This window comes from Patagioenas fasciata, chromosome 2, assembly GCF_037038585.1.
Source record: "Patagioenas fasciata isolate bPatFas1 chromosome 2, bPatFas1.hap1, whole genome shotgun sequence".
NCBI lineage: Eukaryota > Metazoa > Chordata > Aves > Columbiformes > Columbidae > Patagioenas > Patagioenas fasciata.
The window spans coordinates 24350827-24375720 of NC_092521.1; the positions used below are offsets into that span (position 1 = coordinate 24350827).

At 37.9% G+C, this 24894-nt stretch overlaps 1 protein-coding gene across 3 annotated transcripts in view; it reads left to right on the top strand.

The window, feature by feature from the left end:
* STK3 (serine/threonine kinase 3) overlaps positions 1 to 24894 on the top strand; it is a 143135-nt gene that overhangs the window by 19237 nt on the left and 99004 nt on the right. For all 3 annotated transcript variants that reach the window (XM_071803915.1, XM_071803916.1, XM_065830627.2), the window contains exons 4-6: positions 1208 to 1322; positions 13729 to 13893; positions 14315 to 14482. In XM_071803915.1, the coding sequence (XP_071660016.1) occupies positions 1208 to 1322; positions 13729 to 13893; positions 14315 to 14482 (448 nt within the window). The remainder of the gene's footprint in view (positions 1 to 1207; positions 1323 to 13728; positions 13894 to 14314; positions 14483 to 24894) is intronic.

A 24894-nucleotide genomic window follows, 5' to 3' on the forward strand; every position in this document is an offset into this window, starting at 1 on the left:
ACAAAGGAAGACATTGAGTAAGTTTGAAAATAGTACCTTATGAATTCTCAGAAAGAGTTCTTCTGTGGGGTCAGTGACAGGATAGCAACCCTTAGTTGCTGCACAGGCTTGAGCCATGTGAGCTGACTGGGAACAGTGTGGTAGGTTGTGGTGCGTGTATGTCTGTTAGTACTAGACCAGGGTTGAAAAAGACATTAATGTCTGTGAAATATACTAACAAAGAAAAGAAGTGGTGATACTTGAGAATCTTCTAAATTTTTCACCTTTCTTTCTGTACTGTGCTTCATGTGCCATTTTCATTCTTGTCCTGGGTCAGCCTACTCACCATCCAATTGCTGTGTCCCCTATTCTGCCCCAATTTTCTCTGCCCTTGTTCTTTGTTTCATGCTTTTCTTTGAATAACATGGTGCATTTAGTATCTACTGGACATGTACTATTGTACAACTTTTATTTTCAGAGTTCAGAATTTTAAAACACAAACTCTTCCCTCACTGGACAAGATGCAGCCATTCACTGGTTGTAAAGAAGGATTAGGCTGCAGCTCTGTACCACGTGCTTGTATATGTGTCCAGTCCCTTCATGCAAATATATTGCTGTGCAGTACTGATGGGGGTGATGACACCCTTTTTAGTACTTTTTTTCCCATGTGATAGTTCTGTAGATATTACAGAACAGCACTGAGCTATTGCAGCATCTCAAATGAAAGATGACTAAATCTTAACGATTTACCCTTTCTTTCTTCTCTATGCCTATTTCTAGAACTAGCTCATGCTGGCAAAACCAGGAGAACATGGGTGAGTTGCCATGTTTTCCAACCAAAGTGGTTCTATGATCCTATGCTTTTTGCTCAGGAGAGAAGAAAACAAGGCAATCTTTTCAAGAAGGGAAACATCCAGTAACTTAGTGATGAGAGTTAAAAACTAAGAGATGCCTTAGAGCAGGGGAAAACAAAGCTTTGTATTGGAAGACTGCTGTTTGAGAAAACTATGTCTGTATGTGAAGATCGCTGAAACTTACATAGTAGTGCCTTTATAATTTTATTAAGCAGCAGACATTGGTTAACCTATTTACAGTTTTCAAATGTATTTGACTACACTTGCTCATTAGCTGTTTTATTGTGTGTCAAACTGTTATTTTTAATGCTTGTTATTATGACTTTTTTTCGTATTAAGTATTAATTTCCTTATTTAACTTTTTTTCTGTCTAGTCCCTATGTTGTCAAGTACTATGGCAGCTATTTTAAGAACACAGACCTATGGATTGTTATGGAATATTGTGGAGCTGGCTCTGTTTCGGACATAATTAGACTTCGCAATAAAACGGTGAGTTTATACATTTCAAAAAATGTATAACAATTGTTAAAATTAAGCTGTGAATTAAGACTAGAAGCCAGAAGAAAAGGCAGAGTTGTGGGACAAGATCTTGGTTGATGCCAAGGAATGTGTCTGTGCCTTGGATCCTTAGGAAACAAGCTTGTGCGGTTGCTCTGACTAGCTCTTCGTCCATTATTCTGGAATGATCATGAGCAGAAGCAAATGCATTCTGAAATATGAAGATCCTGTATGTTTCTTGCAAAGTATTGCTTTGTACAAGGCAAAGCTGTGTGTGGCTTCTTCCTTTTACCTCTTCTACCTCACAGCGTATCAGTAGGCCACTTAGCGTACACGCATGGTTTGAAACAGGCATAGAATTGTTTTGCTTCATTCAGTAATTAGGGAGCATGAGAAGTAATTGGCATTGCTCTAGGAATGAGAAGGGGAAGGGATGCCAATCAAGGAATATAACAGGGAACCAAAATAAAGGATTTTATGGGAGGATATTAATGGGCTTATAAGAGCAGTTACGTAGAGGGGGATGCAAACCTGTAGGAAACAATCGTTGCTAGTTCTACTTAATAAACAGTTTATCTGAAAAATATTTTGTTGTAGATGTCAAATGATCTTTAGTTCCTTTGAGTCTATGCTCTTCAGCAGTGGGCTGTAACAGAAGGTATTCATTTTACCAACAAGTGTTGCAAGATGACCATCTGCTTGCTAGCCCTTTACCTTTTGTAAACACACCCTGAAATGTTCTTTGCATCATGTCTTGGAAAGAGAATGAGAGAGATATTCAGGCTTAGAAAATAAGATGTAAGGGAAGATAGAATTAAATTTATTAGGAATGGGGTTGATGTCCAGACTAGAGGGAGTCTCTTTGGGAAACGTGGCTTGTATCAGGGCTGCTGTCATGTTGAACTGATGACAGGGGAAAAGCCAAAAACAGTGTGAGGTTGCTGGAGTTTCTGCAACCTTTAGAACTGGTGTCCTTACAGTTGTGTGTTATCCAAAGGTTAGAAGAAGAGTCAGTAGCTCCGATAAGAAATGGTGCAAGCTAGTCCAGATTTTTTTTTAAAGTCCCATTTTAAATGTGATTTATAAAAATAAGGAGCAAATGTGTGTGCATCAAATAAAATGCTAGCATTTTTTATTTAAAAAAAGGACAGTATTTTTGTATATATATGTATGTGTATTTATATGGAATAAATCAGACAAACTAGTTTCTCTTATATCCATTTTAGGGTAATTATGTAGTAGAGATTTGAGGGAAAAAGATGTTTAAGTGTCAGAGCAGACACATACCAATGATCAAAAAACTAACTCTTCTACTGTTCTTCTGTTGTTTGTTGTTAGAATTGATATGATTGAATAGCATAAATTCTGTTCAAGGAAACAGAATAATCAATAAATACATGGATACATGTAATGAGGGTAAAGTTAACATACCTTTTGCAAAGGTAAGTTATGCAGCCCATGGCTAGTACAGTGCCATAAAAGAGTTGTTTCACATACAAATAATTCTGGTTGGTGTGAAGTTGGTCTGGATGTGGTTGGTACTGAAAGATTTATGGACAGACTTCCACACCAGTGGCTCTTCAAGAAATACACCTGTAGTGGAGTAAAACAGGAGTTCTGTCATAGATGGATAGTTGGTTGAAAGATAAAAAAAGAAGGTGCGAGTAAATGGTCGTTTTGGGAATTTTACATGGGTGTGTGCTATCCTTTTCAGGAAACTGTGTATAAATATTGATGGGAGAAGTTGTATTCCTAGTAGTAAAAGCAGGGAAAGACTTAAAAGGCTTTGTCATACTGAGTCTCTGAGTGAGAAAATAAGCATAAGTAAGTGTGAAGAGAGAAATTTGTCTTGGTGGGGAAGGGAAACTCTATATACATGTTCATGAGCACTTTGGTTTAATGTTAAGAAACAATTGAACAAGTAAAGGGGTTGCTGAAGATTACAGCAGTTCCAAGGATGTAACAGAAATCTGAAAGTTAGATAAAGGTGGCAAGTTTGATCAGAAGTTTCTTGTCTAGAAGGAGATACTAAATGGATAAGGATTCTTCTGTGTTGAGAAGAGACCTGGAGGGAGAGACACAGTGGAAGGTTTAAAAAAAACGTGAGTAGCACAAAGAAAGCAAGATACGGTTATGTGCTGTTTATTACAAAACAAGGGATCACTGTTTACTTGACACACACTTACATTCTTCCCTAGGTAGCTGCTGTAGGCGACTGATGAAGACAGGCTATGAGGCCAGACGGAACTTTTATTCTGACTTAAGATAGGGGGTCTTCTGCTGCATGTAACAAAAAACCAGACTGCTCCGTTTCTCACTTGCTGTGCCTACATCTTGCAAGTTTTGCAAGATCGAGGCAGAGGCTTTGGACTTGTTTGAATTCTCTTGTTCTCTATGGAACAGTGACCTGATCACTCAGACTACTTTGTGACTGTGTTACTGAAATAAGGCCGCTTAAAGTACTTCAGCATGCTGTTGGTGACTTTTTAAAATGGAAAGAAGAAGTAGTTTCACTCTACTTCTTCACAAGAAAAAAATTGGAGGTGAGGAGGGAATTGATTCTTATTTTGTCAGAATGTTTGTTGAATAGGCCCAGATGCACAGGGTTATGTGTTCTGTAATTTTCTGAAGTTGTTAAATGAAGACTGTATCTGGGCCAAGGAAAACATTTATTTCCTGCTTCTCCACATGTAAGGAAAAGAAACTGAGGAAGAGAGGGTTAAGTAAGAACCCTTACTTTAATGTAATGGTCATTAGGATCATCTTATCAAAATAGAGAATAGGAAAAGGTAGATGCCTCCTTGTATTTGGAAAGGAAACATTACTATGCATTTGCCTTTGCTGATCTCTAAACCTAAGGATTTACTAATCTTAATTTCCTGTATCTGTGTTTCCCCCACTTTTTCAAAAGTGTTGTTTGTCTAGGAAGTGAACAGTGCTGGGCTTTGCTCTAGAGAACCAAAAGCAAAGCAAGCAGAATTCCAATTTAAGGAAATGTCTGATGAATGTTGGGAGCCTGTTCATATCAAGAGGTTTTCTGCTTGACAGAAGCAGGTTCTTGTCCAAGAGACCCAAGCCAATACTTTGAAGTTGAATCAAACCTCTAGAATTCTGCCCCACAGTTCTCCAGCATGTCAGGTGAATCAGCAGCACTGGAGTAAGATTATGATGCCTTTTAGCTCATCCGAGGTGTCATGTTCACCAGTCCAAGGCAACAGAGTTGTGAATCTAGTCTTGCCTACTTTTCTCAGAGGCTGCTTTGGGAGATACATGTGTGTTTGACAGTCAAACTGGGTGTTGTTGCCAAAAAGGGCAGTTCCACCATTATCTTCCAACCAGGCTGATGTATTCCTGCCTTCTCCATGCCTCAGATACAGTGATTGTGTGGCTGCAGGGTGATGTTGGGTAAGCTTAATGACCTGATGGAGGAACTTTCTTCTCTATTCTATCCTCCCCACCCCTTTGTGAGCTGACTCAGGAGTTATTGTGGGAGCACAGTGGCTTGATCTGACGCAAGGGAGACATTAGGAATGAGCAACAAGGAAGGAAAAGAAGGAATGAGACTGACTTGCTTGCAATAAAAATGAGTTAATTACAATGTGAAGCAATACTTAAAGTCTTACTGGCTGCTATTAACATATTGGGGAGTACTGAGACACTAGCAACCCTGCCTTTCTACTGATAATTTAGGGTGCACTTACTCATGCACTGATCATGGTTAACTGAGTCATCCTAATCTTGTGTCTTTTGGGGACCAAATTCAGTTGGCTGTGATATACCACACAGTGACGGTACAGTGGGTTTGAGGCAAAACCATCTTATTTGGGACAGTATTGTAAGTGGCAAGTGTAGCAAAGTACTACTGCACAGTGGTATGCTATTAGTGTACAACAGGTGTGCTGTTGGGTCCAGAGGTCCTGCATCTTGTATCTACACTACCTTCATTTACATACCAATTTATTGATTAGTTACATATACATTGTCTCAGGTTTTCTTATTGTTTATCTGCTGCCATGTTTTCTTAGCTACTTATTTTTTTCATGTGTTTAAGCTCCTGTGATTCAAATTAATAGTGTATCTGGATCTCTAGATGCTCTGTTTCAATGTCCTCATGGTTTTGCTTTCACTACATGTAGGCTGTGATTTTGTTTGAAGAGCATGGTCTTTGCACAGTGTGCAGATCTGCTTAAACAAAGGAAGTCTGAAAAGTAATCGCTGTGAGAGTGGCGCTCAAAGAAAGTAGCTTCAGGAGGGTGTAGTGTCACTGAAGTTTGTAGCAGACTGTGGGAACCGGACTGATGCTGATTTCAGGCTAGAGCTGGAACCGTAACAACTCTTCTTCTCTCTGAAGCTTTCTGCCTTAATTCATCCGTTATACTTCAAATATTGCTAGTGGGAAGGGTATTGTAGTAATTGTTATGTCTGCTTATTTGCTTGTCTCTCCTACATCTCAGCCTCTTTGTTACTCTAGCCTTGCCTTCACATAAATGAAGACTAGGAGAGGTATGTGATTGGTGGTGTCTGAGCTTCATATCTTTTGGTGGAAAAACGATTACAGCGTGGTGCCTGTATTTGCCATGAGAGTGGACTCACCCAGTGTATTGACCTAATCAGTGTGTTTAGATGCAGTGATCTGATACTTCCTGGAAGCATCAGGCTTAATGTGCCTGTATTAGTGTAAAAAGAGCAGCTGGGAATGGACTTAAGCAGTTAAAGCAATTCAGTTGACCCAGACCCTTTCAGAGGGGCCCTCAGGAAGGAGAATGATTGTGAGTAGAGAACCTGTAGATGAGTTGTCCCAACAGCTGCATGGATTCGGTAGTGTGTGATAGACAGTATAAATGCACCCTTAAGTCTCTTTTGTGCATGGCATCCATAGCCATTTAAATATAAATATGTGGATTAGGTGATTTCCTAATAGATGTGGAACACCTGAATTTGCTGCAATCTGCTTTACTCCAAATTTCCATTTTAAAGATTGGCTTCATGGTTAGTGTTTTCTATGTAGGCTTTAGAGTTGTTTACCTTTATCATTCACATTCATTTTAGTACATAACTTGTATGTGGTTTTGATGATGAAGGAATTAAAGCTGCTTCATGGCTGACTCATATGTAGAGGATAGCACCAACCCATCAAAGGGACACTGCATACAGAATTAGAACTAGCTAAAGATACCAAGCAGGTAAATGTTCTACAGGATCTTAAATTAGCATCTTTACAAAACTGGAAATCGGAGATGAAGTAGAAAGATAATGACTGTGAAATTATACTAAGCTACAAGGTATAGAGCGTGATATGCTGATGTAAGAATGGTGCTGTGTGTTTAAAAGCCCAGAATAAAATATATCAACTGTTTTAGCAAGAAACATAATAGCTATATGGCTTGATCAGAAATAGTATGGGATAATACATCCAGACCAGGATAGCAACAATGACTGTAGCATATTCCTATATTAAAAGGTAAAATAGTTTTGTTTCATTTAATTGTGCTGTATGATAGTTATCAATGGCATTGCTTGTATGTCAGCATAAAATTACTGTTAGAAACAGTGAGTACTGGATAGTAAGTAGATGAGTTATGTGCTATGACAAGGTGTACTATGGGCTGAATCTGTACTTAGCTGTTTCCTTTGGAAATTGAAAGTCACTTGGGACACAGGTACTACTACACTACTTACGTAGTCACTTCTAACCATCCTGATGAGGAAAGCTTGTCATTTAGGGTAAGAAAGGCAGGAGACATAATTCAAAAGTTCCTTGATGTTGATTTTAAGAGTTTATTTATAGTTTTTGTAAGATTTTTATGAATAAATGAATAATTGGAGCAGTTCTGGTTCTGTTTTTGTATACTTTGGTCCTTTGTTGTTTCCAACAATTGGTAGGCTCAAAAACCATATCTGCCTTATCTATTCCCCCAAATTGCATCAGGCTTATGTTTGTTTATGTGCAAAGTGGTCTCTATATGATGTGAAGAACTATACATTCTGTTTTGCTGTGTTTGGAAAAAAAAATTAATATATTTCCCAACAAAACAGTTTTTTCATATCTTGTGTATATATAAAGGCATAAGCTGTTGGTGTATTTAGGTAATCTGTTTTCAGAAATATGTCCTCTTAATACAAGTTTACAATTGATGGAATAGATTATAAAATCCAAATGAGGTTAGCTGCTATGCTCATTACAGGGGGGAGAAAAAAAAGAATAGAATAGTTTCAGTTGGAAGGGACCTACAGTGATCATCTGGTCCAACTGCCTGACTACTTCAGGGCTGACCAAAAGTTAAAGCATGTTGTTAAGGGCATTGTCCAAATGCCTCTTTAAACACTGACTGGCTTGGGACATCAACCACCTCTCCAGGAAGCCTGTTCCAGTGTGTGACCACCCTCTCAGTAAATAAATGCTTCCTCATGCCCAGTCTGAACCTCCTCTGGTGCAGTTTTGAACCATTCCCATGTGTCCTGTCACTGGATCCCAGGGGTCAGAGCTCAGCACCTCCCTCTCCACGTCCCCTCCTCAGGAAACTGCAGAGAGCAATGACGTCGCTCTTCAGCCTCCTGTTCTCCGGAACAGACCAACACAGAGTCCTCAGCTGCCCCTCACAACACATTTCTTCCAACCCTTTCACCAGCTTGGTTGCCCTCCTCTGGACACATTCGAGGACCTTCGCATCCTTCTTAAATTGTGGGGCCCAGAACTGCACACATTGTTCAAGAGGAGGCTGCACCAATGCTGAATACAGTGTGGTAATCACCTCTTTTGACCAACTGGTGATGCTGTGTTTGATGCACCCCAGGATGTAGCTTGCCCTCTTGGCTGCCAGGGTACACACTCCTGACTGATATTGATCCTGCTGACAGCCAGCACCCCAGGTCCCTTTCTGCAGGGCTGCTTTCCAGCCACTCATCTCCCAATTTATGCTTTTGCCTGATGTTACTGTGCCCCAGGTGCAGAATATGGCATTTGTACTTGCTAAATTTCATCTCACTGGTGATTGCAGAGTGCTCCAATCTATCTAGATCCCTCTGCAAGGCCTCTTGTCCCTCAAGAGAGTCAACAGCACCTCCCAGTTAGCTATCATCAACTAACTTGCCAATGGTGCATTCAACTTCTGCATCCAGGTCATTGATAAATATATCAAACAGGACTGGCCCTGGAATTGGGGCCTGAGGAACACCACTAAGTGACTGGTCACCAGCCAGATGTAGCCACATTCACTATAACCCTTTGAGCTCTGCCCTTCAGCCAGGTCTTCACCCAGCACACTGTGAACCTGCTCATCCCACAGTTGGACAGCTTGTCCAGAAGGATGCTGTGGGGGACGGTATCAAATGCCTTACTAAAATCCAAACAAATTGCATTGATGTCCTTCACTTCCTCCACGAGGTGGGTGACCTTATCCTAGAAAGAGATCAAATTAGTTAAACAGGATTTTCCCTTTGTGAACCCATGTTGGCTGTGCCTGATGATTGCATTGTTTTTTAAATGCCTTTTAGCAGTACCCAGTATGATCTTCATAATTTTTCTGGGAACTGGGGTTAGACTAACAATTCTATAGTTTTCTGTGTCTTCCCTCATGCCCTTCTTGTGAATTGGAATAACACTGGCCAGCTTCCAGTCAGCAGGAGCCTCAGCTACTAATTTTCCAAAAATTGAAGCTAGGGAATTAACTCTTTAGGAACACATACTTACCTTTTGTTCAGACAGTCAGCTAAGTTACTGGCTATTCCTTAGTAGCTAAATATTTTGGAATCCCTTTATTTTGGGGTGATATACAGGGTTTAAATGTAGACCAGTCAACTAAAACAAACCGCCTCTGATTTATTCAGATTGGCATAAATGCACTTAATCCTGCTGTACAGAATCATTTATTTGTAAATGATACCGATACAGATTCACAGAAAGGCTGAGGTTGGAAAGGACCTTTGGTAGTCATCTGATCCAGCTCTACCTGCTCAAGCAGCGCCATCTACAGCTGGCTGCCCAGGGCTGTGTCCAGATGGCTTTTGAATGTCTCCAGGGACGGAGACTCCATGATCTTCCTTGGCAACCTGTTCCAGTGCTTGCTTGCCCTCACAGTAGAAAAGTGTTTCCTGATATTCAGAGGGAACCTCCTGTGTTTCTGTGTGTGCCAGTTGCCTCTGGTCCTGTTACTGGCACCACTGGAAAGAGCCTGACTCTGTCTTTGCATCTTCCCTTCAGAAGGAATGTCCTTCTGATGAGGTCCCCATACCCTTCTCTCGTCCAGGCTGAACAGTCCAAGTTCTCTCAGCCTCTCCTCATAGGAGAGATACTCCAGACCCTTCGTTGTCTTTATGGCCCTTTGTTGGACTGTCTCCAGTATGACCATGTTTCTCCTGTACTGGGGAGCCCACAATTCGGTACTCCATTTGTGGCCTCACCAGCACTGAGAGAGAGGAAGTGTCACCTCCCTTGGCGTGTGGTGACACTAACACAGCTCAGGATACCCTTTACTTTCTTTGCAGCATAGAAAATACTTAAATACCGTACTGTAAGAAAGTGCTACACTCAGCATGTCATAAACTCTTCATGATACAGTATTTGTTGATAACCAGAGCTTAAATTGCTTGCAGTGTCAGTTCAGATAATCAGTTTTGTTGTACTTGACCACAAAATTATTAGCTGATATAATGAGGATTGTCCCTTTCTCTAGATATCCTTCTGCCGACACTTCAGTTTATCATACAGTTGTTTAGAAGTCTCTTCTTGCTTGATTCCAGGTAGATGGTTTTACTCCCTTGACACAGTGCCAGGAAAGCTGTCTTGTTTGAGCCATGCGTAACAGGGTTGTCGGTTCTCCTGGCATACAGTCCTTTGAAGCAGCATAGGAGTCAGCAAAAAGTAGCACAAATAAAGGCTTTGAACAGTGTGCCGCTGAACAGGAACACTGAGAGCTCTTGGAGATCAAGGAACGCTAATGCACAGCAAAGGCGGGAACTGCTTGCTGTGGAGCGTGAAGCTAATGCCACCATCAATTTCATCCTCTGCTTGCATAGAGAAAGGGTTATAAAAGTCACTGGGACTCTGGGTATAGCAACATGTTATTTGGAAAGCAGTGACAATTTGAGCAGCATCCTTGTTGACTATGCTGTGAATTGATTTGTTGGAAAGATAATTTGGGAGAGGGGTTTATTTTTAACTAGGGTCAGTTACAGTTGTTCAGTGGAAAGGCTGACACACAGTTGCAATTACTGCTGTAAGCTGCAGTAAAAGGAGGGACTGGAGCTTGGCACTTCTGTTTAAATAAATGTCTGTGTGACTGTGCCCTTGGGCTCCACACCTAGGTTTTATGAGGCTGGATAGAAGCTGGAATAGGGAATTTGTTTTGTATGTTAAATAACTAGAACTTGTTATGAACAAGTCAAGTGCAGATGATCTTGCTGACTAATCATTTTCCCCTTACTACTGAGTCATTCTATTGGTTTGGAGGTTTATGAATTATGAGTGGGTTTTTCAGTTCTTGTAGTGTGGTGGGGTGTGTGTGTTGTGTGTTTGTGTTTGTTTGTTTTGTTTTGTTGTTGTGTTTTTTTTTTTTTTTAGGAGGTGCAAATGTGTACCAACAGTTTTAAAACTGAAACTTGAAGGAATTGCTACTGTTTAATTTTTGTGTAGGATTGGAAAAGTAGAGAAAGAGGGGGAAAATGCAACCCAGTGTTGCAGCCAAATTAGAATATTCATCTTCAGTTTTGCAGCTTCTTGCATTTCTAAGAATGAGTCAAGTTCACTTGCTTAATTTTTATATTAAAGCATTGATGTACTGTAATTGAGCAGCATTTCAATTGCATGAATAGTTTATTTGTATTTCCTTGAGAAATTGCATCACATGGAATGAGTTGTGGTTTTGCTTTTATTCTAGAATAAAGGTTGATTAAAATCTCAGATGTGTTCTCAGGGTGTGTGATACCTGCAAAAGATTCACTCTTAGTGTTTCTGTGGTAACACTTGTTCAGGAACTTATATGTTCCTATTATGCTGATATGAAGCAAGATAAACAACTGTGCTAACTGATGACTTACTCAGTACTCTCTGTAGTTTATCAAGCAGATAAATGAAAATATATATTTTGGGTTTTTACTATATTGTATTTTCTGTGGTAGGAAATGCCTGTCAACTTGTTGCCAGTTGATACTTGCAGCTTATTGTATAATTTGCGATAGTACGTTAATTCTGCAACATATTAAAGCATTAAATGAGAGAAGCATTTTGGGCTATCCAGTCTACACCGCTTCTTTCTTTATAGTAGGTATTTACTTATTGATAATCTTTTTTAACTGTAAAACTCAAGTTTGTCTGATCTGCTTAAAAAGAAACTCAAGTGAAAGAATTTCCTTTGTGATGCTTTTACAGAGTTCAATAAATATCCCTGTTGTGATTAACTTGTGAAATTCTCTGTTTTGTTTCTCAGTTTGTGTTCAGTTACTTGATGAATTTGAGAGTACCTTTCTGTTTGTCCTGACTGAAAAATAAACAGCAAACATAATATCAAAGTGAACTAGGTATAAATGTGCAAAATGTATTGTTGACCTCAGCAACTCTGACATTCTGAAGAGCCTCAACTCTTCTGCTTCAATTTTCAGAAGTGACTGAGAGCTGTGCTCTTACTAAGGAACATAAAGAAACATGTTAAAAATTCATTGTGGCTGTAGAAGATGGTGTTGTGCACTGGTAAACATTATGTAAAAGAATATGTTTTTTAGAGGCTGTAAGGTATTAACAGACTGCAACAAATTAGGAAGTTTGTGGACTGACATGTCGCACATGTTATCTTCACGTAGTGGTAGTTGTGCTTACTAAAATGTGGCTTTTCTTATAAAATACACTCAGGACCAGCTATGTTAAGATTTCTGTTAGTTCAATTGTACAACTTTGCAGCGATAGCTCATGTGGATTACTTGCACTTAATATTGAGAACTCACAGGAAATCTTTGCATAGACAGCAAACTAACGTTGGTAGATATTTAAAAAAATACAGTATTTGTGGCTGAAATTGAAGAACCATATATTCAGTCTGATAGTATTTTCCTATGAGGGTATCATCTAGCAATTTTTGAGTGATGCAGGTAGTTTAAAAAGAACCCAAAAGTTCAATGAGCATTCATTATCTGTATCAGTTTGCTACAAGAACAACAATATATGAAAAAGCCTGTGGCATCTGGTTGGCATCCATCCTCAGTCATTTTTGTAATTGTCTACATTAATGGAACAAGTGACAGTAGTTATTGGCACCTTCCAGCATAGCGGTACCGTGGCATCTTGGTTGTCCTTTCTAAGGGCTGAGTAGGGAAGGTCATTGGGGTACATCTGTGTGGGTGCAGTTCTACAGCTCTGTGTCAGTGTGGACCACAGGCCATTTTGCTTACATTCCCTATAAAATGAAAGCACTAGCCTTAAAAGGAATGACTTACGTGACAGACTTCAGTAAAATTCTGTAAACTGATTGAGAACTGTTTGTTTTGTATTTGTATTTCTGCGTGCTGTATGACCTTCCTACAGATGATAATTAGCAAGTTATCCCTGATGAATAGATTTTTACAAGGTTTGTGATAAATGTTTGTCTATTTTCTGTACATTTTTATTCCTTTCTTTTTTTTTCTTTGTGTTGTTCTTGTGAAGAACTTTTTGATTCATCCTCTCTAATTTGTAAGTTGGTGGAAATGAGAAATTAATAGTAGTGTAGTTAAGCTTTTGTCCCTTGGCTATTCCTGATACCTACTAACTGTAGCCTTAGCAGGCATTTTATATGTAGAAATTTGAGGAAAAAAAGAAAACATGACATTAGTTTAATCTCTTTCCGAACGTAGGAATGTTGTTGGGCAAACTGTGTAAAGAACCTAAGGGCATGGATGTTTAAGAAATAACTCTAGCCTTCCACGGTAGAGAAAGGGCTACCTCTTTTTTCTAGGGAAGTATTCTGGTATGTGCCACCTTGTCCAGCAGTGACCACCGTTACCTTTTTTTGACAAGGGTAATGCATAACTTGACAATTAATATGTATTATCTTCGTGATAAATATATTAGTTATATGTTGTAGAAATTGTGCTGTAGTCTTTAAGAGGGATGTCAACATCTGAAGAGTAGTAACTTTTGATTGACAGGCAAGAGAATACTGCATATACTGCCATGTGATCTGCATCTGCAAGCCCCTTCTCTAGTTTTGTAACTCACTTGCTCTAATTGGATTCTAGAATCTAGTTATATGGATAAAGTTAGTAGATCAGAGCTTTGAATTCTAGATGCTATTGGGCATATTCTTGTATTAAAATACCTAAGGTACATTGTCTGTATTATTTATAATAATCATTATGAAATTATAGTGTTTTAAATAGTTCAAATATATAGACTCTGTGTATACCTGAAAATGTTTTTGTTTTCTTGCAGCTAACAGAAGATGAAATTGCAACTATTCTGAAATCTACTCTTAAAGGACTTGAATACTTGCACTTTATGAGAAAAATACATAGAGATATAAAGGCTGGAAACATCCTTCTTAACACTGAGGGACATGCAAAATTAGCTGATTTTGGTGTGGCTGGCCAGTTGACAGTAAGTACCTGTGGAAAGATAATTTAAAAATACTTTAGTGCTCCTAGCCATGTTCTTTTACTTTTTGCCTTTTTCTTCTACCTTAAATTTTGTGTCTGAGGAGTGACTGGTGGTAGTGGTAGAGCCAACAGTCCTTATCATAGTAAGTATTTAAAATATTGCAAGGCTATTTAGTTCTTAGTTCTTTATTTTTATAACACAGTGTACTTCAAGTGCCTGATGATCCCACTTCAAACTTTTGTGTGAGATTTATGATCATTGTCACCTCCTTGGCCTATGTAGGCTGACAAGCTGTTTGGTCTTTCTTGGAATTCACTACCATTTGACTTCTGGGTAGCTAATTCAACTTTTCAAGTTCTTTTGATATTCTATATTTAAAATAAGCATCTCTGTTTTAATTGCCTAAATAATATAATTACAGGATACAATGGCAAAACGTAATACTGTTATAGGAACTCCATTTTGGATGGCTCCTGAAGTAATACAAGAGATTGGCTATAACTGTGTGGCAGACATCTGGTCCCTTGGTATCACTTCAATAGAAATGGCTGAAGGAAAACCTCCGTATGCTGATATTCATCCAATGAGGGTAAGTGCGTGTGGTGGTGTTTTCTCCTTTGTTATACATCTTAACCCTACCCTGCCCCCCAACAATCAAAAAAATGTCAAAACCAAACAAAACAACAAACCCCCCCAAAACCAAACCAACCAACCAACCAAACCCAACAAAACACAGCCCCTCTTCCCCACCCTGCCCCGACTTCAAAAAAACTAATGCTGGAATCATAGAACTGTGCATTTATGGACAAAGATTTTAAGAACAAGGATTTTTACTTGCTGTCCTGCTTCCTATTTACTGCAATTTACCTGTGTTTTAAGATGGCTCTGTGAGGTTTCAGAATTTATCTCCACTTAAAAGAGAACTAAAGCAATAAGTTACTAATTGACTTGAAGGCAACATATAGACCCTATTTTGTTTTGTACCTGCACTTGGAGAGTTCCATATCCAAGATGCCATCCTCCTTTGAAGGAGAGTTGTGAAGTAAAAATGACCTAAAGAAGGATTCAGAGTTGTCCTGTGTGAGCACTGTTAGTATTCATAACCCCTGACAGTTTTTATTTATTATTGACTCTTAAAAGTCTGTTACTGAATTAGTTTATTTTCAGCAAAAATGTAAATAGAATTAATCACTTTGAGAAGCAGCAGTTATAAAGGAATTACTTGGAGAAGGTTCATGGGGAACAATGTTTATTTAGAAGTAATTATTGCCACTGTTAATCATGCTTTTACTTTTTGAAACAAGCTATAGAATACCTACACTGATTGCACTGATCATCAATAAAACCTTGGTTCTTGAATTGTTCTATCTAAACCCCATTTGGTTTTGATAAGGCACTTTATATTGGTAGAAGCAGATTTTTTTCATCTTTGTGATTTGCTGCAAAAATGGCATGCACGCTACGTTAGTTTTATTTTCCTGGTGCTTCATAGATCAGGAGCTTAATATAAGGAAGCCACCACTCTTGAAAGAGAATGTATGTCTAGTATATGATTACTCTGAGGTGATGCATATATGAGTTCAAGTGTATTTAGTGCTGTTGGGTTCTTGATTTTTTTTTTTGTGGAGTTCTTGTTTGTTTGTGGGATGTCTTTTTTCTTGTGTGTGTCTGTGTGCTTTTTGCAGCAGAGATGTTTCCTGAAGTTTTACAGCAATATCCAGCTCTATTAAAGCTAGTGAATGTTTTACAATTAGAAACATTACTTAAATTTCACAGCAAAGTCTAATGATCTTCCTGCACCATTTTTTTTTCCTCTGTGTAATGAACTATTTTAAAATTACTTTTCAAACTGAAAATACCCAGATGAAAGCTGAGAACAAAAAAGTATCTCTGAAGTTTGTTTCTGATGGGAATTTAATTTAAGATGAAATAACATTAAAAATATTTTTAAGAACTATTGGTTACAAATTAAATACATTTGATCGTGCTGGGGTTTTTGGTTGTGCTTTTAATGAAAATGTCTTGATTACGTTTCTTCATTTTAACATCGTTATATGTAGTTGCACTAGCTGTTGAAAGGTGAGGACTGCATTATCAGAGAGGATTTTTATATGCATGACAACAGCTGCTTATAAATCAAAGGTCACTGAATTTAAAAGCTTGTGAATCTGTTTAATTCTTGTAATCAAATGGATGCTATCAAAGGCCGAAGTAATTTAACACAACAATTCTGGGTTACATAGAACATGTGTTCTTGTTAATAAATTACGTTATGGTTTTTAAGGGCTTGTATGCAGTTAGTACTCTTTTGTATATTTGATACCTACAGTTTTTCTTAATTGTTATTAGTGAGTTGTTACAGTGGTTAACAAGAAATACACAGATTTAAGTTGCAATAGTTTTCCCAGTGTCATATGATACAGCTTCACAGGACTTTTGGACATATGTAGATGCTTTCCTACTTTGTTTTAGTTATGACACAGAATTGATACAGGCAAGCATGAAAGCTTGGGCAAACTTTCATTGCTTTTCCTAGATGTTGCTGGAGTTCTGTGGTGTTTATGTAAGGCACAATTTTGTTACTCGGGAATGCATGTTGAAATTACCATGTGCACTGTTTTGCTGGAGGCTGGTTGGCACTGCCACAAAGGTAATGCGGTGCCAGTAGGCCATTTCCTTGTCAACTGCATTTACAGCTTAATAGAAATATTACATGACTTCTTTAAACAAGTGTTTTGGCAGAGAGGAAATAGCAGATTCCATGCAAACAAGCATAGCTTCCTCTGCTTAACCACACTCTAGCTACTCCAAAGAACTGTACTAGTTTCAGCTGGGAAAGAATGAGAAGTGGGGGGTGCAAAATGGAATTTCGTGTGGAGGGAGAAAACAGCAGGTTTTTCTGTTTAAGTGTTCCTGGTTTAGTACATTTTGACTGCTTAAGTGTCATCAGTGCTATTTCACTTGTTTCTGCTGCAGACCTGAGTTCAGCAGAACCTGCAGTTGTCATATTTCGTCTGAGGCTGAAAGGTCAAGACCATTTGCCAGCCCAGTAAATCTAATGCTTTATTCATTTAAGAATTGTGGAGTGTCTCACGTATTCGATGTCAAAGTCCTTTTGTGCCTTTGCTAATGGTGAAAAGTGAAAGTTCTGTATTTTCTTGGAGTTTTCATCAAAGGAGGAGTGTTTTGAAGTAGTTTTAAAGATGGAAAAAATACAGACATCCTCAAGGTTGCCCTAAAACATGGTAATACAGTCCCTAGAAATAGGATGGAATTTGCCGATAAGTCAGAAATCCCTCAGACCTGGGTAAGTTAACCCATCCAGCAGGGCTATAAGCATGTTGATTGCAGAAGTCTGTGCAGCAACTGGTGTTGATGTGGCTGACAGGGTTTGCATCTGCCTTTGCTCTGCTGGGATGAGCAGTTATGAATTTATAGTGGAGCTAATTAAAGGGTGCCTCAGTGTGGTTCTAGGTTCTAGAGCAAGACTCCATCTCCTATTCTGAAGCTGCAGTGATGTTTTAACAGCTGTGTTCCCGTCTCCCCCATTCACTGCAGCATGTGTGCTGTCCTGTAGCGATAAAGTACTTTATCTTCTGCCACTGTCTGAATTTAATTCAAACCCTTAACTCCTTTATCCGTCTCTCCTCTTCAGCAATATCTGTCTTTATTATTTCTGTTTGCTTCAAAATTCTTTTTTTTTTTTTTTTTTAGATCTACAATGAATGAGTAAAGATAGGCAATGTTTTGCTGCAGTAGTGATATTGCTTTTTGGTAAAAATTGGTAATGTGCTTTTGAAGTATCTTCCGTGTTTGCTAATCAACCCATGATCTCAAATTTGTCGTGTAAAACAGTTGCTTCTATTGGCAAATCTTTTAAGCTGCAAAGTTTTTACTTACTCATAATCCACCTACTGCCGATATTTGGCTTTATTAACAAGCAGATTAATAACACTTTGCCATAAAGCTCATCTTAAACCTTCAGAATAGCTGGTTTTGAGGTCTTTTCTCGAGGAGCACCTTTACCAAACATTTTCCTTATGTTCACTCAATGACATGGTCACTTATTGCTGCAAGACTGTGATTGATTGATTGATTTATTTTAATAATCAATTCAAGACAATTTAAGTGCTGGCTGCTGGTTATACAGACTGCCTATCTTTAGGCAGGAGTTTATCACCTTTCTGATAAGCAAACACTAGCATTTTTGTCGCCTCACATGCAGTTGGATAAAGGAACAGATGTTCTGAAAAGTTAACCTGTCAGAAATGTGCTGGTTTAGAATGTTGTAGGAACATGTAGATGGACAGGAGAAGTGGGTTGAGTGGAGCTGCTGCCTTTGGCCACAGCCGGGCACCTAGGCCCATGGTCCAACTGTAAAACTGCAGCCTGTGTTTTATAAAACTTGCTCTTTGCAAGGTCAACACTTACTGATAGGTTGGTGTGCTTCAGATAAATGCTGGTAGCTCTCTTCCAGGAAAAAAAAAGGCCAAAAAAACCCCCAGACTTTTATTTCATGCTTATCAGGCAGCTGCAATAGTTCGCATTGCTGTGGTATGGAAGAAGTTGATGGTAGATATGTTTTTCGACACTTCACAGTATTGGCCTTTGTTTCTTTATGGTGAAGTTTGTTGGAAATGGACACATGGGCATCACATGTTCTGCAGTGAACTGGAGGAAGCCAATTTGAACTGCTTCCATTTGCCTTAAGTCCAATCATGATATTTATTTTTCCATGGCACTTACCCAGATTATCCATGCCTCCTGCGTAGCCTGTGTTATTTCCACCCTGGACTAATCTGTTTGTAATAACCTTTTATTCCTGATGTATCTTATAACAATCTACCATTTCCCAGTTTTTTATTATCAGCATGTTGCTTTAAAACTGGAGATTGAAGTGAGAATTATTGTGGTGTAAAGCTGTAAGAATCAAGGAAGGTGTCATGGTGAGCATCACTGTCTGATTGAGAGTAGTTTTTCAATCAGTGAGGAAATGGTTTCCTCTGTGCCTTTTGTGCCAGGAATTGGGGAGGGGGAAAACGAAAAAAACACTTCTGGTGATATCTGATATCTTTTTGTATAGTCACTCTTGCATTTCTTCTCTCCAACAGATGGAATTGTATCGTCAGTTTCTATAATTCTCTTTGAGAGTTCATCAATCTTATCTCAGCATTACTGCTTTTAATTTAGAGTAGGTTTGTAAAAGTGTATTATATGGTTTTCTTATTTTAGTGCTTTTGCTTATCTTTAGAAAAGAGTTTGAGTTAGTTTCTAAAAGTCCTTTTCCTTTTAAGAACTTTCTTTGAGATACTTTTTGTTAATTTATAACTTGATCTTGCCTGCTGTTTCTAGATAGAATGAGCTAATATTTGAAGAGATTTAAAATATAGATTTTTGATTGAACATTACTGTTTATTGCTTTACTGCCTCTTCAAAATCTTGTGGAAGAATGACAGTGAGTGTGAGTCCTCAGTGAGGTCATAACTCTTCAATATTTCAGTTGTCCATTCTCTGTTATGATAGTTCCCTTAGAATTAAATATCCTATGTGCTTTTAAGTGACTTAACGTATTAAGATTATTTAAAAATAGGTAGATCTGAAGTCTTGAAAAAAGCATGTGAGACCCTAACACATCCAGTTCTTTGAATGGCAGGAATGCGTGTAGTTAGGAGAATAAAAAACCAAGACTCCCCCTTCTTCTGGATCTTCCGTTGTGCCTTGTCTGTCTTAAAAAAAAAATCTGACTTCTCAGGATGGGATTTTAGTGTGTGTTCTCTTACGCAATGCCATAGTCATTCAAAATTAGTAAATAATAAATTTGCTTTAAAAAAGCTTGCTTTAAACTGCCCTAAATGCAGGTGGTGAGTGCAGAGGGTTGGCATTCCTGCCTGTTTCCATGCATTTTCATCACCCGTTTCTGTTGGAACAAGCATTTAGGTGGCCACATGATGAGCTGGACCAGAAAATTGATCCATCTGAAAACTAACCAAGTAACAAAAAATAGCTTACACTGATACTGTTGACTAGTGCTTGGACTAGGTGGGGACGAAAATATGTGGTGGAAGCAGTGGAAGAATTGAGTCATCCCATTTGGGGGATCAGCCAAGTTGGTGTTGAGGTTGACTTAAAGTAATTGCAAAACCAGTGTCTCAGCTGTCCATTTGTAAATTTATTATGATTAAAATGTAATAATTTAATAAAACTCCTGTATACATAAGTAGATCAAAAGGCATAGTGTACCTTTTGAATGCAGAGGGAGCCTGAGGGGAAGCAAAGAAATTCCTTTTCCTTTTTCTGATACACTAGGAAGTGTCTGCGGACTGTGGAGCTTCTCTGGAGGTGGCCCTTAAAAATGGCTATTGTAAGGCACAAACTGACCTGCACTACCTGTCCTTTTGGACTTTTTCTATTTGGGCATATCTATAAAATGATACAGGGTTCTGAACCTTTCATGGGTGTTTCCCCCACAAGGCCTCCCTCCTCCTTCACCTCATCTGTTCTTCTACCTCTAAATGCAATTGCAGTGATACAGCTGAACTTGATGGGGTAAAATTCCAGTGGCTTCAGTTTGCATGCACCTGACGGCTGTGTTGCTTCATAGTATGTTTGCCTCTGTGGTACTATTTATAGCCACGATTTCAAATAACTGTTATAACTTTACTTAAGAAAAAAAATGAGTGCAGTACCAGACAGTATTCATCCAGCAGAAAATAAAGTATATTCTCTATATAGATTGTGGGAGAAAAAATTAATGGCAAAGGAGTTGCTTCAAATAACTGTATGTAATGCAGGTCCATATAGTAACAGGCTATGTAGCATTTTTTCTTTGAGGTAGTAGTAGTATTATGTTGTTAAAACCAGTTGCACCTATACTAATGCCATTGCTGATCTGGGTATTATATATTTGATAGTGGCTTGTTCTGGGGTTTTTTTGTGTTGTTTTGTTTTATCCAACGACTTTCTTTTCAGGGTTGAATTCTAAGGAAGTGTGACTTACTTTATTTATGGGTTTTTTAAAAAGAAAGATTTAAATTTTCATTTAAATATGCTGCTACTTCAAATCAGTAAGCAGCCTATCCACCTGCTCTGATCAAAATGTGAATAACTGTTTTAGGGCAATTTTTGTATGAATAAAAAGTTAAAAAAACAAGAACAGGTAAGACATTTCTTTCAGCAGTACATCTAAAAACAAAAAGATACCAAATGCTTTTTCATTCAAAATTTATTTCACTTGTCAAAAACACAGATTTTAAAATTTACTGTGTGTTTTTTTTTTTTTTTTTAACTTTGAGGAATGATCAGTATTTAGAGTGTATGAGCAGACCTCTTTGCCTGAACTGCTGCTGCTGTGGGAAGTTACTGGCTGAGGCCAGTTCCTGTGGGCAAGTTAAAATAGGTAACTGTGTACATTTGAACTTCTGTGTGTATTCCATTTTATGAGCAAATACCTGATGTGCATATCTAGGTAAGATACTTGCATAGACTTTGCTGGAACCTTAATACTTATGTACTAAATCTACTGATCACCAGGGGAGTTCCTCTTTCTGTGAGTTAAGATACCAGTTTGTGCTTGCTGTAATTGTAATGAGAGTTGGACTTGGGTGCTTATTTTGTCAGCCTTCTTCAACAGGTATGGAAAAGCAACTTTTCTATGGGTTTTTTATGTAACTTGAGGAAATAAAATTTTCTGGAATACAATTAAGGCAACTGTTTTTGTAACAATGTGATTATTACTAGGTGAAAAGAGCTAGTTTTTCTGTACTTAGTAATTGTGTCAGTTTGACGTTAGTTTTCAGGTTGGTTGAGTTATTTTTTTTAGCAGTGGTTTGAAACTAAATGAAGTGCAAACAAATCATTGTTTGTCTAAGTTGCACTTGTGGCTTATGGGCAAACTGCAAAGATCTTGCTTTATAGATCACTTATTTATTGCATGATACACATGGATGTCCAAACTTAGTTGTGATTTATCATTTTAGTTAAAATGTGCTCGATGTTCACTTATGTACGTAGGGTGATCTAGGGAGGGTTCAGATGTTTTCCTTCTTGGGCTCCTGTTTTTTGTGGAAATGCTAGACATAGATACGTAGTACCCTTTGAACGTGACTTCTTTTTTAGTATTTAATGCCTGTGGAATTAGAGGAGAATGTGAATTTCAGAAAAATTTCATTTGCTTGTGACTAACCCTTCTATGGACTCACTGTAGAGGAGACAGCAGGAAATATTCTGATAAGTGAGGGTGTCAACCCAGGTAAGTGCTCATGGGGTATAGTCTGGTTTCTTGCGATACAGAAATATAATTTCTTCCTGTTTTTTAGCATACCTAGACTAGAATTTTATTGAAAATTCATCAAGTACAACTTATCCCAAAAAGATGAACAGAGTAAAAGAAACAGTATGTGAGTTAGCCTCAGACACTGAAGACAAGTTTAGAGGTCTCTGGTTGTAAATCATATGAAATAAAGCCTGTGGTATTTTAGTTATTTTCGTAAATTGCAATTGATAATTAGTTGCTTGACTTTACCAGATTCAGTTACATGTGTCGAGCCTCCTAGAGACTGATATGCTAGCATGGCAGCATTCAGTTTCCAAGACTTCGCAGCTTGCTGTACAAAGGGATAGTGTGCTTAACAGCAACCCATTTTGTGTGGAAAGGAGAGTTTTTGTAACGCTGTCGTGAAAGCGAGGTAGGAAAAATACCGTTTGTTCTCTGGCAAAAGTTACAGATGATAAAAGTTTTCTCATTAATACTCCAAGGAAGAGTTTTTGCCACGTTGCTTTGTCAACAACCTGTACTCTCTTCTTTCCACAGAAATGACTGACAGATTTCCCTGGTTTACGGGACTCTTGAGAGTGCAATCCACATAAGACTGGATACATAGAGTAGTTCAGTTCTCTTTCTCTAAAGATTTGCAAAGGGATGCAGGACTGGCTAGATAATCTAATTTCTTTTAGTCAAGATACTACCTTGTCAATACCTGGCTCTTGATAGAGAGGAAAATATCATAAAGCATGGTATAAGGAGCAGAAGAAAGTAAAAGATGGAGATAACAGCAAACAGGGTTGGCTTGAGTTCAGCTTTAGAAATTCAGAAGATGCTACGGAGCAACAACGGGGAAGGAAGGTGAGGTCTGGAAGAGCTCACTAATGAGGGGAAATCAGTGCTTTATAAAGGTTCACATTCATTCGTATTTATTTGTCTAATCAGCACAGAATGAAGTGACATTAGCATTGACAGACATACTGTGAAAACAGATTACTTGAGATGTGTACGAGGGTTAAATCGGAGGATGGTGATGCCCTATTCAGGTCCATGTTGAAGCTTTTGAGAAGTCTACAATCTTATGGATGTAGTTGTCTTCCAGTAGGTATTCTTTTTCTTATGTACTCGTTTTTTTCATGCAACTCTCTAACTTGTTTATGCCTTCAGTGGAGAGATGGCTTGAAATTTCACATAGTAAAACGGTTGCAATAGAAATAAAATGCAATTAGAAGTATTTGTGATTATAGAATCTAGCATAGATGTTTCACCATGATTTAGAAAATGCATCTTCACTCCTTCATATCACTAGAATTTTTGGGGATAGAATAAATAATATGTTTATTACTGTTAGAAGTATAAATTCTTTAATTTTTTTCATGATATCAGGTTTTTTGGTTGCATATGTGTGCAAAAAGGAAATGTTAATCTGTCATGTGTAATAAAGTAGCAGAAGTGGAGAATATTTGAAATTTGGACTGGAACTGGAGTTTAATTTGAATTAAATGGAAAACATTTATTTCATGCTTCTAAATGAGGATTTAATTAAAATAAAATTAGTTCATCTTTTTAGAGTGACTCCTGAACAGGAAATTTGAAACGTACTTCAATTGGTTGGTTTTCTCTGATTAATCACTTTCAAAGTAAGTGGAGGATCAGTACAGTAATTTCATAATTACACACAAGTGAGTTAAATTGAAACTTTAACTGAAATAACTGTAAAGGAATTTTGATCTTGGTTGGTTTCATGTAATGCTGTATATCTTTTGTGTATGATTCTGATTCTTAAAAGTGCTAATCTGAAAAAAAGGACCATACCATGATAATACCCATTTGTTTGCAAGATGCTTTAATAGGGAAATGTTTGCCCTGGGAATATTATTTTTCAAAGATGGTGGAACAGCAAACAGAGGCTGAACGAAGCTGTGAAATTGATGGAAGGATTCTTGATGACTTGAGTGAACATCGCATCAAGCCCTTCATCTGTAAGCGTCGTTAAAGGTTATTTAATAGAACTGTTATTGTGAGTAAAGCCAAGAATGTATTGAACAAATGTTGTGCAGTATAGGTTAACATTATTCTCTGCTGCTGAGCTGACTGCTTTCTTCCTGGACAAATGTTAAAAACAAACAAACAAACCTCAGCCAAAAAGCTCATTTGAAAGTTTTAAGTCACTATATATCTGCTCATTTGTGAGGTTAACAAAACTGTAAACATGTATCAAAGTGCAAAGCAAAACTATTTTGCAACTTGAAGATCTCAGTAAAATTCTATTTGAAATAGGCAATTGGTAGTCAATCATCAAGATACATTAAAACGAGAATCACGATTTTAACGTTACAAGCCTTCTTTATTAATCAGCTTTACAGACATTCTAATCTGAAAAAACCTTTCTGTCATTTGTGCACATCATTTTATGCTGGATTTATCCAGTTTCTTTTTAACTTGTACTATGGGCTTTGAAAATTATTCCACAAGGTGTTTATGCATGGACTTATAAGAACTTCTTTTACTGAAAATTCTACAGTACCCTCTAGGATATTGTAAAATATACCACAGATTGCAGAACTTTTAAGTTAAATGCTATATATATTTACTACAGAGGCTTCTATTTCTTTTTCTTTCTGTCATCTTTCAAGTTCCAGGATTAACACAAAGTACACAAGTTTAGTTTTTATTCAGAAGTCTGGCAACTAGCTTTATTGAAAAGGAGGGAATTTGTGTATTGCTTTTAATTGAAATAG